General features: G+C 40.5%; 1 protein-coding gene across 1 annotated transcript in view; it reads left to right on the top strand.

Annotated features, from left to right (window-relative positions):
* The window catches only part of stard8 (StAR related lipid transfer domain containing 8), a 97556-nt gene extending 82408 nt beyond the window's left edge, over positions 1-15148 (top strand). The window contains exons 11-14 of the mRNA XM_072270761.1: positions 614-835; positions 5202-5419; positions 10236-10412; positions 11430-15148. Of these exons, the coding sequence (XP_072126862.1) occupies positions 614-835; positions 5202-5419; positions 10236-10412; positions 11430-11526 (714 nt within the window). The 3' untranslated portion in view covers positions 11527-15148. The remainder of the gene's footprint in view (positions 1-613; positions 836-5201; positions 5420-10235; positions 10413-11429) is intronic.
* Positions 15149-15566: the final 418 nt, after the last annotated feature.

Genomic DNA, 15566 nt, shown 5'->3' with positions numbered 1-15566 from the left:
TGATTGACGCTGCGTTTCGTTCGGGATTTGTGCCAGTGTTCTGTTGACCCTGTGTCTCATTCAGGATTTGTGCCAGAGTTCCATTGACCCTGTGTTTCATTCAGGATTTGTGCTAGTGTTCCATTGACCCTGTGTTTCATTCAGGATTTGTGCCAGTGTTCCATTGACCCTGTGTTTCATTCAGGGTTTGTGCCAGTGTTTGATTGACCCTGCGTTTCATTCTGGATTTGTGCTAGTGTTCCATTGACCCTGTGTTTCATTCAGGATTTGTGCTAGTGTTCCATTGACCCTGTGTTTCATTCAGGATTTGTGCCAGTGTTCCATTGACCCTGTGTTTCATTCAGGGTTTGTGCCTGTGTTTGAGTGACCCTGTGTTTCATTTGCCTTTGGTATGATTGAAAAATGTACAAAGGGTATTATTGTATTCAGTAATAACCACTCTGGACAGAACTTCTAGCTATTTTATGTGGTGTTGTAGTCAGATATGAATCCACTTTAAATAGAAAGTATTCAAAATGCTTAAAGACGTGACCTGCAACTTTCTACTTGAAAGAATGTCTAATGTGTTTCTGAAATTTAAGATGATTTTACATTGTAGTTCTTCTTCCATTAGATCCCCCATGATATAATGGTGCAGTCTCGGAACTCCTATATTGCAGCTGATGCTCACCCGTTACCCGCAGAGGGTTTCAGGAGACATGCTGGAGGCATTGTCAAGGATTATATGGCCCACATGGAGGACACAATCCAGGCTCTACTAAAAGAGGTGGGAGATAAGTTTAAAGGCTGGACCAGCACCGTAGGACCTGTGAACACAGAACTTTCTTACAAAAAGGTATTAAACCGAGTTTTGCAAGATAAGATGTCTTTCATTGCCATAATTATTACTTTTGTTTTATTTTGGGCTATTTCAGGCCAATATTTTGTTTGTCATCTGATTTTCCATCCTGATTGGAATTTACAGTTTTAAAAGAAAGTTAAACATCCCACTTAAATTTTGATTTGACATTCTACATGCTTGTGTATGCATTTGTAACTTTATTTTACATGCTTAGCATCTGGGGTATTGTTACGTACCCCGTAACTGGGTTGCCAAACCAGCAGAAATGGATCACTCAGTTGGAGTCTGGATTACTGGAACTAAGAAAGTTTTGTTAAAGAAATAAGCAACACTGTACTCTAATCAAAAGGATAATAAATGCAACAGTTCAGCAATGATAAACACACATGTACACAGAACTAGGATTACAGGATCAATCAAGCTCTATCGTTGTCTAGGAGTAAATGACCAGTTTCAAAGTGACGCAAAGTTCAGTTCAATTGAGTTCAGTTCAGTTCACAGTAATCACTGCCGTGGCGGTGGATGGGGGCGGGGGGAAGGAGAGATAGCGAATGAATATTCAAAACGGCTTCCACACAGACCTTCGATATTCTTCCTAGTCAGCTTTCGGGCGAGCCCTTTGTAATGTCTTCTGAGGCCACTGACTGTGACCCCTCCGTTTCAGATACGATCGTTCCTCTGCAGTGAACCTGGCACCCAGGCAATGGCGGACGCACACCAGGTTCCCGCTGATCGTACCTTCCCACCCTGTGCGTCTATGGCTCGGTTCCGCGACCAGCCCTCCAAAAACTCCCACCGACTTGTGGGAGGCGCACCGCTTCCTGGGTCTCGTTACCTCGTGATGTTGTGTGTGTTGCCGTAGCGAACCTGTCCCTTTTTATCCCCCTGCTGGGGTATCGCCTGTCCATCACACTTCAAACAGTTCAGGGTTCAAACAGGAGCTGATCTTGACAGCTCTCAGACCGTGTCTCCTTCCGTTAAACTCTGCCGTCTCTTCATTAACATTTCCAAATGCTGCACCATTGTCTTCCTTATCTCTCTTTCTCCTGAAGACAGGTGGCAGATCAACTGTTGATCCCACTGGTGCCAGCACAGGACAGTTAACATCTTAGTCTATGTGTACTTTTTGTAACCCTCTTTCATCACAGGTATCATTTCAGGAAATGATTAAAAATGACTGTCACACTTCAGTTCTGTCGAAGGGTCCCAGACCAAGATGTGAACTGCTTCTCTTTTTACTGATGTTGCCTGACTTGAGGAGTTCCTCTGGACTTTCCTGTTTTTATTTCATGATTAAATATCTGGACCTGTTTTCTTAAAACATAGTATGAGTGTGTTGGGTCATCAAGCTATATTTTAATTCATACTGAATAAAAATAATCACAAGGTATCTATTACCATGTGTATTTAAGAAGTTTCCAGACTATGCAAATCAGAAAAAGGTGCTGGGTTGCAGCACATACTTTGTCTTTTTATCAGCTTTTCCACTATGCTGCCTATTAGCTCCAATGAAAATGAAAGCTACACACATCAAAGTTGCTGGTGAACACAGCAGGCCAGGCAGCATCTCTAGGAAGAGATACAGTCGACGTTTCGGGCCGAGACCCTTCGTCAGGACTAATTGAAGGAAGAGCTAGTAAGAGATTTGAAAGTGGGAGGGGGAGGAGGAGATCCAAAATGATAGGAGAAGACAGGAGGGGGGGGGGATGGAGCCAAGAGCTGGACAGGTGATTGGCAAAGGGGATATGAGAGGATCATGGGACAGGAGGCCCAGGGAGAAGGAAAAGGGGGAGAGGGGGAAGCCCAGAGGATGGGCAAGGGGTATAGTCAGAGGGACAGAGGGAGAAAAAGGAGAGAGAGAGGGAGAGAGAAAGAATGTGTGTTTATAAATAAATAACGGATGGGGTACGAGGGGGAGGTATACACACATTCTTTCTCTCTCTCTCCTTTTTCTCCCTCTGGCCCTCTTACTATACCCCTTGCCCATCCTCTGGGTTTTTCTCCCCTCTCCCCCTTTTCCTTCTCCCTGGGCCTCCTGTCCCATGATCCTCTCATATCCCTTTTGCCAATCACCTGTCCAGCTCTTGGCTCCATCCCTCCTCCTCCTGCCTTCTCCTATCATTTTGGATCTCCCCCTCCCCCTCCTACTTTCAAATCCCTTACTCACTCTTCCTTCAGTTAGTCCTGACGAAGGGTCTCGGCCCGAAACGCCGACTGTACCTCTTCCTAGAGATGCTGCCTGGCCTGCTGCGTTCACCAGCAACTTTGATGTGTGTAGCTTGAACTTCCAGCATTTGCAGAATTCCTCGTGTTTGCGTATGAAAATGAAAAGTTTATTTCACATAGCTCTTGATCAATATCGCTCTGAACTGGTTCTAAAATGTATCAAAATTGTTTTTAACATTTTCCCTTCCTGCTAACATCTGGAGTGTTAACCAGAGTAGTACTGGAATGATACTATGAATTGTGCCAACTTATCATCCAGTTCTCTCTTGCTCTCAATCTCAGTTCTCTTCCTCCTTGTTAAGTGCTTCATCTCTTACTCACTGTATCATCTGCATTCCATTTCATCTCATTTCAATGGATAGAGATCAGGATCAGGAATCCTTGTCACGGAATTTAAACTGTCCCAAATTCAAGGCAATAGTAACGAACCGGAACCACCCTGTCTATCACAGACTGGGACTTCGAATGCGTCTTTGATCATTCATCATATGTATTTATTGCACAAATGCTGGATTTTGCTGAGTGTTCTAATGGATGTATGTTGTCCAAACAGCCACTGAGCTTTGGGATGAATGATCGATAACATGAAAACTATCAGAAAATAAGAAATCAGTAAAAGCCTTTGTCTGTTTCGTGAATAATAAAATTCTGCATTTCTTACTCACTGGGAAGATCCCACTGTGTTTGAATCGTTTGCAGGTTTCCTTTTATCTTGGCATTTTCTCTGGGCAGACATTGGGTGACCTCAGACACTTTAATTGTGCAAATCAGATAAAATCACTGACCATAACAAAGTGAAATCATCTGCAGATACTGAACTCTTAAAAGAGCAGTCTCTCTCTGCATCATTACCGACTGTAATGATTCTGGTGGGTTGCATGCAGGACTTTAACCAAGCAGAGCAGTCCTATTTCCACATATTCACAGTATTTCTATGACCGAGCTGTTGATTAATGATTACTCATCATTCTTTGGCCAAATTGATACGATCTTGGTGAGGAGTTTCAGTAAATGTCTAAAGTTAAATTTTCACAATGAAGATTGTCTCCCCCTGTGTGGGCCCAGTTTTATAAAGAAGCTTGTAAGGAAATAAATGAGAGAAGGAGAATGGCAAAGATCAAATCCAGTTAAAATTTAAAATTGCTTGAGCATTAACATGTTAGTAACAGTAGTTATTTCAATTTATGTAAACTCTGTACAATACGTTGAACAATAGGTTGATGCAAAGCACAATAGTAATAGCTGATATTCCCTTATTTAAATATGACCCTTCTGTTTAAAGTTTGTTTTATAAAAGATTCCATTATGTCTTTATCTCCTCAACATTTAACTCGCGTACATTGACAAACTGGAAGCCAATTTTAGTAATCTGATGTAACTTTGTAGACAGATCCAACAAATGAAGTTTAAAGAGGTCCAATTTTTATGCTATTTGTGCTTTGTGTCTGTCACAGTGACATTTTTAGCAGGACTAAGTAATGATGTATTATTGATGTGTATCGATATAGCCTTCTCATTATTTATTTACTTTACTCCACTGATTTTGATTGTTGTATCACTGCTGTAGCAACTAAGGGTGCTTATCTTCAGACATTAGAAGAAAACTTATATAATTAGCAGTTATGTGGTTGATGTCTTCTGTCCAGTACCCCTGTATATTTATATATGAGTCCATTAAAGAAAAATTTTCCACATTCCTTGGGGTTGTGCAGTAGAGACTGTTGATAAGTTTTAATGGGATGGACAGTGAACTAAACATAGAATTATTCTAAGTGTGCAAATGGAGAAGATCCAAGAAATTCATTAAATATAATCATGCTCTGAAATATTTATTTAAATTGTTCAATAATAATTAATTGTCAGGATTTAGGATACTGATCCTTTATTCTAAAGAGCAATTCTGCTAGAAGAGAATAGGCAAGTCTCACAATTGGACCTTTCCAGGACAGCCTGAGTCAAATCTTGAGAGAAGGAAATGAGGGAAGACTGAATCCAATTAAGTCCAAATTTACTTTGTATAGTAGCTCTTCGCAGTGACATTCTCCAGTCACTGATGTGAGTCATGTATTTTATTTATTGGGTTATTTATATGTGAAGTACGGTGACCATATTCTGTTTTCCCTTTTTCTGACAGGTTGGTGATGGATATCCCATCCGCTTGTGGAAAGTGACAACGGAAATAGAAGCAGCCCCGAGCTCAGTGTTAAACCGTCTGCTCCGAGAGCGACATCTCTGGGATGATGATGTATTGATGGGAAAAATTGTGGAGAATTTGGACAAAAATACTGAGATTTACCATTATGTTCTGGACAGCATGGCGCCACATCCCAGGAGGGACTTTGTTGTTCTGAGGTACGACGAGCTAATGCATTGGCAACATTGCAATTTTGTATACCCTTCAAGTGTGTTACACTGCACTCCTGATTTATAGCTGACCAAATTGAGGAATCTTGTGACTGATGTCACTAACACTCACTTACCACAAGAAACGGTCGAACAAGACTGTTGAGCAGTTTCATTATGTGGTCATGACTAGTTTGCAATACATGCCACTGCAAGAAAAATCAGTTGGTATAGTTATGCTTGTATGTCCCTTTTTTGATTGTGAGTAATTAGGTTTGAATTTCAGGCTAAATGAATGGTTTACCTGTTCTGTATTTTCTTGATAAGCAATTGTGTAATTTCCCTCTTGTTTTTTTGTCATTCACGTAACATTTTTTTGCAGTGTGATATGATTGAAATATGTCATTACTCAGAAACATGTCACAACCTCCAAAAAAAGCCGTTATTGAGAACCTGAAAAGAAAGACAAACAACGATGGAAGCACCCAGCAGTCAGGCAGCAAGTGGGGAGAGAGAGATAAGGGTCAATGATGTTGGAACTGCAAAAGTGAGCAAGGTTATTTAAAATGCCAGAAAAGGAGATGGGGTGGAGAAAACCAAGGGGTGGAAACCAAACGTATGTACAGTAGTTGGAGATGTACTGTTGGCATTTTCTAAGGGAAAGTGCAGAATGCTTGTTAATCATAACTGATCTGTCTGGAGAAGCTGTATTTAGAGAGCGAAGATGAGGGGATGGTGAGCACAGCAGGTACTTGAAACCCGAAGTAAAAGCGATGGCTGGAAGTAATCAATGATGAAGAGAGAAAGTGGAGTTAATTCCAGAAGTGGTAAAATTATATCAGAACGACCAATTCTGAAACAAACTGGAAGGACTGCTTATCTTAAAGTTTTAATATATTATTTCAGAATTTTGAGTTAAGATTTTTGATTCCTTCATTATTAAATAATCAGTATATGAGGACAATTGTTTATCATGGGCACCAACACTTTTCAACCTAGCCCCTTTAAAAGATGCTGTGCATTTCTATTTTTTCCCCACTGACGTGGCTCGCCTTTTTATGAGGGCGGCACGGTAGTGTGGTGGTTCGCACAATGCTTTTACAGTAGAGGCAGACGGGCTTCAACTCCCACTGCTTCCTGTCTGGTCTCCCCGTGACCGCGTGGGTTTCCCCCCACAGTCCAAAGTTGGTAGGTTAATTTGTCATTGTAAATTGTCCCGTGATTGGGCTCAGATTAAATCAGGGGAATTCTGGGTGGCGTGGTTCAAAGGGCCAGAAGGACCTATTCTGTGTTGCATCTCAATCAATAAATACATACATATATATCTTCATATGTGTACCTTAGAAATCACTCTGCCACCAAACTTTCTTACTCAGCAAACTTGGATATATTAATCTTGCTCTCCCATCCATATCATTGATATAGGTTAAGAACAGCTAGAAAACCTGCACTGGTTCTTGTAATGCATCACCAGGCATAGTTTCTTAACTGAAAATGACCCATTTTTTCCTCTTTTTTTTTTTTTTTTGCTTTCATGTCAATTTCATGTCACCAATTCATGTCAGTATTTTACTCTTTTCCCATATGTGTGGTTTTATGTAGTCATAGAACATTATGGCACAGAAACATGGCCTTTTGGCCCTTCTAGACCGTGCTGAACTACTAATCTGCCTAGACCCATCGACCTGCACCTGCACCTTAGTCCTCCATACTCCTCTCATCCATGTACCGATCCAAATTCCTCTTAAATGTTGAAGTTGACCCCACATCTACCACACATGTGCTGGCAGCTCATCCCACATTCTCACCACCCTCTGGGTAACCTCCAGTTCTGGACCCACACAACCTCAGTGGAAAAAACCTGCTTGCATTTACCCTGTCTATACACCTCATAATTTTGTTTACAGAACCTCTATCAAGTCTCCCCTCAATCTTCTACATTCTAGGGAATAAAATCCTAATCTATTCAACCTTTCCCTATAGCTCAGATCCTCAAGTTCCAGCAACATCCTTGTAAATTTTCTCTGCACTCATGTTGGAGATGCCTGACTAACGTCTTATACAATTTCAACATAACCTCTCAACTCCTGTACTCAAAACATTGAGTTATGAAGGCCAATGTGCCAAAAGCTTTCTTTACGACTTATTCACCTGTCATACCACTTTCAATTAATTATTGACCTGTATTCCCAGATCCCCCTGTTTATCCTACAGAACACCATGTAAGACCTACTCTAGTTTGTCCCAAAGTACATGGCTTAACACTTGTCTGTACCCAGGAGGCCACAAGTCATCTGGGAATCTTGTTCTTGTCCACAGAATCTCATTTCTGTTACCCTAATCAACAAATCCCCTATCACAATAGCTCAAATTTTCTCCCCACCTTCCCTTCTGAGCCACAGAGCCAGACTCAGTGCCAGAGACCTGACCAGTGTGAGTTTTCTCTGCTGGGTCATTTCCCCCAACAGTATCCAAAGCAGTTTACCTGTTGTTGAGGGTAATGGCTACAGGTGTACTCTACACTAGCTGCCTATCCCCTTTTGCCCTCCTGATGGTCACCTAGTTACCTGTGCTCTGTGCAATGGGTGTAACTACCTCCCTATATGTCTGGTCTATTCCAAGGTTGTCAAGCCGAGGAGTGGTAGTGGGGACAAGCTCCCACTACCTAAAAGTGCTTCTCATGGCATACGCCTCAAATAGCCTCTGACAACCAAGTCCAACTCCTGGCCTTCTCGTGTGGCTTAGCCTCTAAGCCCAGCAGAACTGTTTCTACTGACAAGAGAAGGGGCGAAGGTGGGTCCTGGCACCTTAAATCCAGTGCTTCGGGTAGACGGAGCTCGTCAGTCTGAGAAGGCAGTCCATCTAAGAGAGGGAAAACTGATTTCAAACCTCCGCTACCTTATGGCCATACCCACTCATGGGAAAGGCTTCGGGAGTAAACCCTGAGGACCCTTGCCCTTCCCTTGGACAATATCGGTATCGCGGAGGGGGGAGACTTGCTGCCGTTCTTCCATACAACCTTGGTCAGGCCTGCGCCCTGAAGAGGACATTCCAGCGTTGCCTCACCGCGACAGCACAACACGGAAAGCAGCTCTACAGCCACAACAGAAGCTGCTCTACCAATACAGACTGAAGCAAGACGTTCCAGGCACAGATCCATGGTCTCTCGAGACTAATGGATGCCACCATCATTAACCCCTCAGCCTCCTAAATGATCTGGTGTTAGAGCATCATAGTCATAGAGAAGTACAGCACTTTTCAAAGGAATAAAGTCCGAATTTATTCAATCCTTCCTTATAACTCAGGTCCTCCAGACCCGGAAACATCCTTGTAAATTTTCTCTGTACTCTTTCAACTTTATTTACATCTTTCCTGTAGGTAGGTGACCAAAACTGCACACAATACTCAAATAACGCCTCACCAATGTATTGTATAATTTCACCATAACATTCCACCTCCTGTACTCAATACATTGATTTATGAAGGGCAATGTGCCAAAAGCTTTCTTTATGATCCTATCTACATGTGACACCATTGTCAATGAATTATGTACCTGTGTTCCCAGATTTCTTTGTTCTACGATGCTCTTCAGTGCCCTGTGTAAGACCTGCCCTGGTTGGTCCTACCAAAGTGCAAAATTTCACACTTGTTTACATTAAATTCCATCTGCAATTTTTGTCAGCCCATTTTTCCAGCTGGTCAGATCTCTCTGCAAGCCATGAAGTCTGTGGCGCCCCCAATCTTGGTGTCATCTGCAAATTTGCTGATTCAGTTGACCACATCCATGAGTTCATCCAGTTCCAGCTCCAACTCCTTAACATGGTCTGTTAGAAGCTGCAGCTGGATGCAGTTCTTGCAGGTGTAGTCATCAGGGGCACTGGAGGTCTTTCTGCCTTCCCATATCCCGCAAGAGGAGCATTCCAGTATCCTGCCTGGCACCCCCAATGTTCTAGATGTGCAAAAAGAAAGAATAAATAGAAGAAAAAAATCTACCTATGCCCTATGCCTCTCCTCACCGAAGCTCCAATATGCCAAATCCTCAACTCCCCACACCAACACTGGCCCAGTCACACAATGGCTATTTGCTTTAACCCAATTTCCTTTTACTGGCCCTTGCTAAGTGCCTAATTATGCACAATTCAATGTCTCCTTGGGAACTGTGGCGTGCAAAGTATGATGTTCACTTCTTTTAAACACTCTCTCCCGCTATGCAATCCGATGTAAATTATTACCTAATATGTTGTGGCACCTTATCAGTTATCATAGAGGAAAATTATAAATCTACTATGTAATTAAAGTCAATATTTTACAAATGAGATCTCATTTGGAGGAATTCATCTAAACCTCAGCATTGCAGAAAACTTGAAATATAATTTTAAAATGTCAAACATCTCTACAGTGAACATGTACAATAAAAAAAACTGAAGTGCAAACCTGTTTTTCTAGCACTGACAACATCAGAGAAGTTGCCCTGAAGAGACTTTAATCTAATTCCATTCACCGTGTTTAGCCTGTAGTCTTATAGGTTACACCATAACAGCTACTGTATGTACCTAAGTACTTTTTAAGTACTAATTGAACTGATGTTACCTTGTTCATGTATATTTCATGTCCAAGTACAATGTGCCTCACTGCTTGACCAAGGTATCCACCAACTGGTTTTGTGAAGGGCCCATTCCTACTGAGCAGTAAACTGAAGTGGTATCTGGTTGAATTCACACATTCCTTTGTTATCAGTAAATAGAGATGCTTACATTTTATAAAATTGAATTGGTTATCCAGTTTAAATCCACTACAATATTTGAATTGTTTTCTTCTATTTCAGGACCTGGCGAGCTGATCTGCCAAAGGACATGTGCGTTATGGTAGCAGTCTCCGTTGAGCATGACTCAGTGCCCTTGGAGGGAGGTGTAAGAGCTGTAGTACTGAACTCTCAGTACCTGGTGGAGCCTTGTGGTTCAGGTCGATCTCGGCTCACGTACATCTCCCGAACTGACCTAAGGTATGTGTTATGTGCTTCCTCCTCTTTTTGTCTTCATGGGTTACAGGGGTGTGAACATGGGCAGTGGGTGCTGGCTGCAGGAGGTTTTAGTCAATGGGGTCACCTGTCAGTTCGAACCATTGTTGACAAAGTATCAGCACTTCACATCCAGTTCACTTGATTCAGTGAAGTTACTTCTATATCGAAGAATGATAAGCAACCTCTGTGAGGTCTATCCCTGTGTTAGATAACAATGTGCATATATTTTTCAAAAGATTTTCTCATTAGATTTTTTTTGCTCATTAACGTGAGGGGTTAAGTACTGCAATAGAAGAGAAATAGAGCTTACTCAACTTTGAATCAACATGTCTGAGATTCACTCTTAGGATAGCTACCTCTTCTGTAGAGCAATGTTTCCTCCTTGGTCAAGGTAGTGGGGACTTATTTCATGGTAATCTTTATTAACATCAAATGGAGCCCTGATACTCGGCACCCAGTGTGTCTTCTGATGCTCAAAGTGGAATTGTATAAATAAGCGATGAATTGTTACAGCCTTAATGGTGCAAGCAAACACTACTGAAATAGTTTGTGGAATGCCCTGTACCTTTTGGGTCATGTTTACTGTACAAAATGTTGGTGTTTGATCGCCATACAGGACTGCCCTTGTCATTCCTAATATGTTGGGATTGAACTTCTGATTTTTTTTTTAACCATGACTATGGAGATATTCTGAAGAAAAATGCAGATAGTACTCACTTCAAAACATTAATACCATAGAACATTGCTCCCAATTATGTAAGATACAGAAGACATAGTGCCAACTAATTTTAAGACAACTGTTCTGAAGATAACTTTACCTAGACCATGATGACTGCTTGGAGTGATCGGGTGATTGGAGTTATGTTAGGAGAAACTTCAGGAGTGTGTTTGAAATGTAGATGGACATAATATAATGGGAAAATTAAGCTACTTGTGAGTCTTGTAGCCTTTTCTTGTACTCATTGTTTCTTGTATTCTTCCTTTCTATGTATTTTCCAGGGGCAGGACTCCTGAATGGTACAACAAGGTCTCTGGATACCTTTGTGCTGTAGAGGTTGCTAGGATACGGGACTCCTTTCTGCCATCAAATTCATAAGGATTAAAGATCAAAATCAGACTTGAACTGACACTTCAGACAGAAGAAAGATGTTTTATTTGAGTATGCATAGTGGCAGCTGTCATTGAGTAGTGATTGGTTTTCAACCTATAGCGGTCAGACAAGTTATAGCACTGGCTCAGGTGAAGGTGGCTGTACAACTCATTTCTTACTATAATTTCCTACTGTTTATTTAAGATGCTGAGTATCCTGACATCAACCATCATCTTTGAACTTCTCCTTGACTGTTTAGTCATTATTGTATCAACATACCATAATAGTTCTTGTGATGGTGACATCCCCAGAAGAAGAGAGAGTTCTTCTATGCAGTGTCTTGGTTTAATTTTCTTGTCTGTTCCTGTGGCTGTGACCCCTTAACTCCTGACATTTCTTGCACCCGTGCATTTGGAACAAAGAAGTTGAACATCATAAATTGAGTTCAGAGTTGCTCTAACTTTATTATCCTGCTTGGTTTGGTATGAATTGTAAATCTGAAAACAGTGATATTGCTTGCAACATATTCATCTGGTAAAAAGATACACATGAAAGGAAAATGCTTGAAATGGAGTTGAGGCCTTTAAACAATGGGGGAGAAAAGGAAATAGGAGAGTGATATAGGATTTAATTGTTCAGGAATTTTTTATTTACAGTATACGTGAGGAGATGTTGGCTAAGGTATGTTGTGGGCTATGTGAAAAGTTGCTAAGCGGAAATGGAGTATGTTTAAAGCATTTGCTGGGAGCAAATACCAGTTGAAGTGACACAAGCGGTTCGCTGTAGTAAATCTGGATATTTAAACTATTTGAGGTTATTTTTAACCTTAAGCTTATATAAGATTTTTACTATTTCTATAGAATACTGCACTAATATTTTACCTTGGCCTTTCCAGACACAGGGTACCTTAACACAGAGTATCAGGTATATTACTTTTTGATTATATCTAAACTGTTATTTTTATGCTTTGGAGCAGGCAAATAAGACATCAGGTCCTTGTGATTCTAAACCCAAACACTAAGGGATTTCTAATGTCCCCTTTCCTCTTGGATCTCTGCATAGACCCTCCACCCTCCATCCAACTAGCTGGAGATAAACAGCTTATCTAAGCCCTTAACTACCTGAAACTATGTGACCCCTTAGCCTTCCTCATCCAATGAAAACAGACGGTTTTCCTCAACTTTTCCTTGGCACTTAAAATCATGTTGCTCCCTCTGCTTTTGGATGTCTTTCATAATGGGAGAGTATTGCTGGAAGTTTGTTGACGTTCTCTTACATTTTGCTTGATTGAACTTTTTAAATTTGCCAAGTTTCTGTTTATTTTAACTTGTCGTAGGCAGACCATCCCACCCCGTATCTTTAAAGAGAAGAAATAACACAGGTCACAGAGTTGGGTATTTTGAGTCCCAATAGCAGCATTCAGTGGTGTTTTCCTCTTGTTGCTACTTATCCTATTCCAGTTATTTATTTTGCTGTTCTTTTGTTTTAAATGATATTATGACTGGAGGAGAGGAACTTTGTAATGGATTTCTCATCCTACCATTCCAAAGATTCTGTGAATATTTTTAGTTGTTTTTGCCACTGGTTAGTTTGGTGTTGTAAATAATTCCATGTTGCTTTGCCCTGGCTTTGACGATATCCTCGACCAGGTGGGTGAATTCTTTGTGAACCCCGGAAGGTTAGATCTTCTGTAATAAATATTTTAATGCTACCTTTTTAAGGACTAGAAAAGATCTGCTGCTTGAGAGCTTGAAGAGCTTCTCATCTGCATTTGAATTGTCAGATTATGCAGAGAGTGTGCTCCCCCACCCACCACCCCAGTACAATTTTATTTTTCCTGCATTGCCTTCACATTTAATTTTCAATTTTCTTTCATAAATCAGTTGTTGAGGTATTTTTGTCTTGGCTTAACCCAATGATTAAATTGATACCACTTCCAGGACTCTTAGAGACTGAATTTCAAATGTTGGCCTTTTTGTGATGGGCATAAGGTAAAATTTCATTACATAGGATTTAAGAGCAGGGTTGACATCACAATGGATTCCTGTTAATTCCACCATCATTGGGAATGTAATTTGCAGTTGTGTTTGTTATATTAATAACTTTGCTGCTTTAAGACAGAGCATCTCATGATCCTTGGCTATGAACCTACGGAGTCGTGATCGTTTTCAGTGAGGTGGTAATTACAAACTGTTTTAATTACCCTCTGTGATTGCCCCTCTGGTTCTTTTAGCACCTGGAAATTTTACTTTTACTTCAATTCAATTAAACTGAGCAGCTGTTCAGAGCCAAAATAGTTTGTCAAGTTTTTGCTCCTCACTTCAAGTGCACGTGCTCCAGGTTCAAATCCTTGGCTTGGCCCTCAGGTTACAAAATGACAAGAACCATGAGCTTGACTGATAGTTCTTTATTACAGTTCCCAAATTTATTTGTTCTTGCAACTAAGAGCCTAAAGATGATCTAAAAGACCTCAGGATAGATAGGTTGAACTTTTAAGTACAATGAAGATAAATTAATTGGTTCAAAGTAAAAGCAAGGCCAACTATTTAAAGGAGGCTTGAAGAGGGAGGATGAGTGAGTAAATTTACAATCTCAGGTCATTAGGGACAACAGCGTTCACAAGAGCTCTTTCTATTAATGAGAAACTGTGATAACATGGAAAATTTATTAGTAGCCTCCTGATGAGATCTGAACCTCTTCTCAAAGTAAATGTCTTCATCCTGTGAATAGGTATTTAAAGTTTGCATTAAAGAAATGTGAAGTAATGGAACAATGAATCTCAAAATACTATATTTATGGAAATATCAGGCAAAGGAAGGCAGCTCTCAAAGAATTGTGGTAAGATTTCCTGGTGATTTCATTGAATGATTTTAGGAACTATATATGCACATCATTTTAAATGATAATGATCATGTGCATGATCATGAGTTCATGACCTAGTGGGTCTAACAATGGCTTTTTTCAGCTTCAGACCTTTTTGAACTCTGACATTACCAACTACTCCTCATAAAATGAAGAAATGCAAAGGGCATTATGTAAAAGGGACATTGTAAAGTTGTTTTTTTTTTATTTAACTGGCATTCCATGAGTGAACTGTACAGAACTGTGCTCTCAGCAGAGAGCTGGCGTAGCGTAGAGATAAAACACAAGTGCAGTTTGCATGCTGTTTTGTTCATTGCAAATAACAGATAGAAAATATGCAGAGAGTTTCCACAGTTTGGTAATTCCAGCATTATTATTACAGTATTGAATTCACATGCGGGGAAAGAAATGGACGTATGGAATGCTCTTGCATGAGCTGATGTATGTTCTGCTTAGAGATATTGAATAAAGTGGGGTATTGTATCAGTGAGGAGTGTGTGTGTGAGAGAGTATTCAGGGAATGGCATGTCTGTAAGAACTCATAATGGCACAAATAGCTATTTAATATTGAGAATATGTCTGATCTCAGGTATTTAAATGTATGAGTTTTGTTGCCAACTGTACATATGTTGTATTCCTGCAAAATATGTGCACCCATGAGAAATATTTGTATGGAAAGTTTTTTTATATTGTCATATATGAAAAATATATTTTTTCTCAACAGTCTGCTCAGAAATGTACAGGTCATTTTAATAAATTTTGCTTCTGACTCAAAAGTCTGTGAAATCTTCCTTTACTCTGGGTGATTTTCTTGGTGTTGCGACGTTTTAGTATTTTGATCCCTGTGGAGCGAAGTAAGTTCAGGAGGGTGGTTCCAAGTGATCTGCATGAGCTAGGAGGCAAAGGTTCTAATCTAAAGATTCCTGCTGGAACATTTAATATGTGTGTGAAAAGTTAAGCAGTCCGGTACATGAAAAGAAATTGTACTGCTTATCCGTTGTATTAAAAGCAGTAATTTTATCGACACCCCCTCACCACCCCCCATTTCATAAAGTTAGCACATGGACAAAAGTGTACATTAGTATCACACTAGCACACTTTGCATGCACGGCAAGTTATGTGGAGCTGGTGTGTAATTCTGCTTTGTTCCTCCCCTCTAAGTTCAATAAGAGAGCGGTTGGTGG

The sequence above is a fragment of the Mobula birostris genome, chromosome 10, assembly GCF_030028105.1.
Source record: "Mobula birostris isolate sMobBir1 chromosome 10, sMobBir1.hap1, whole genome shotgun sequence".
NCBI lineage: Eukaryota > Metazoa > Chordata > Chondrichthyes > Myliobatiformes > Myliobatidae > Mobula > Mobula birostris.
The sequence above is the reverse complement of the archived record's forward strand: the minus strand, read 5'-3'. Positions and strand labels throughout refer to the sequence as shown.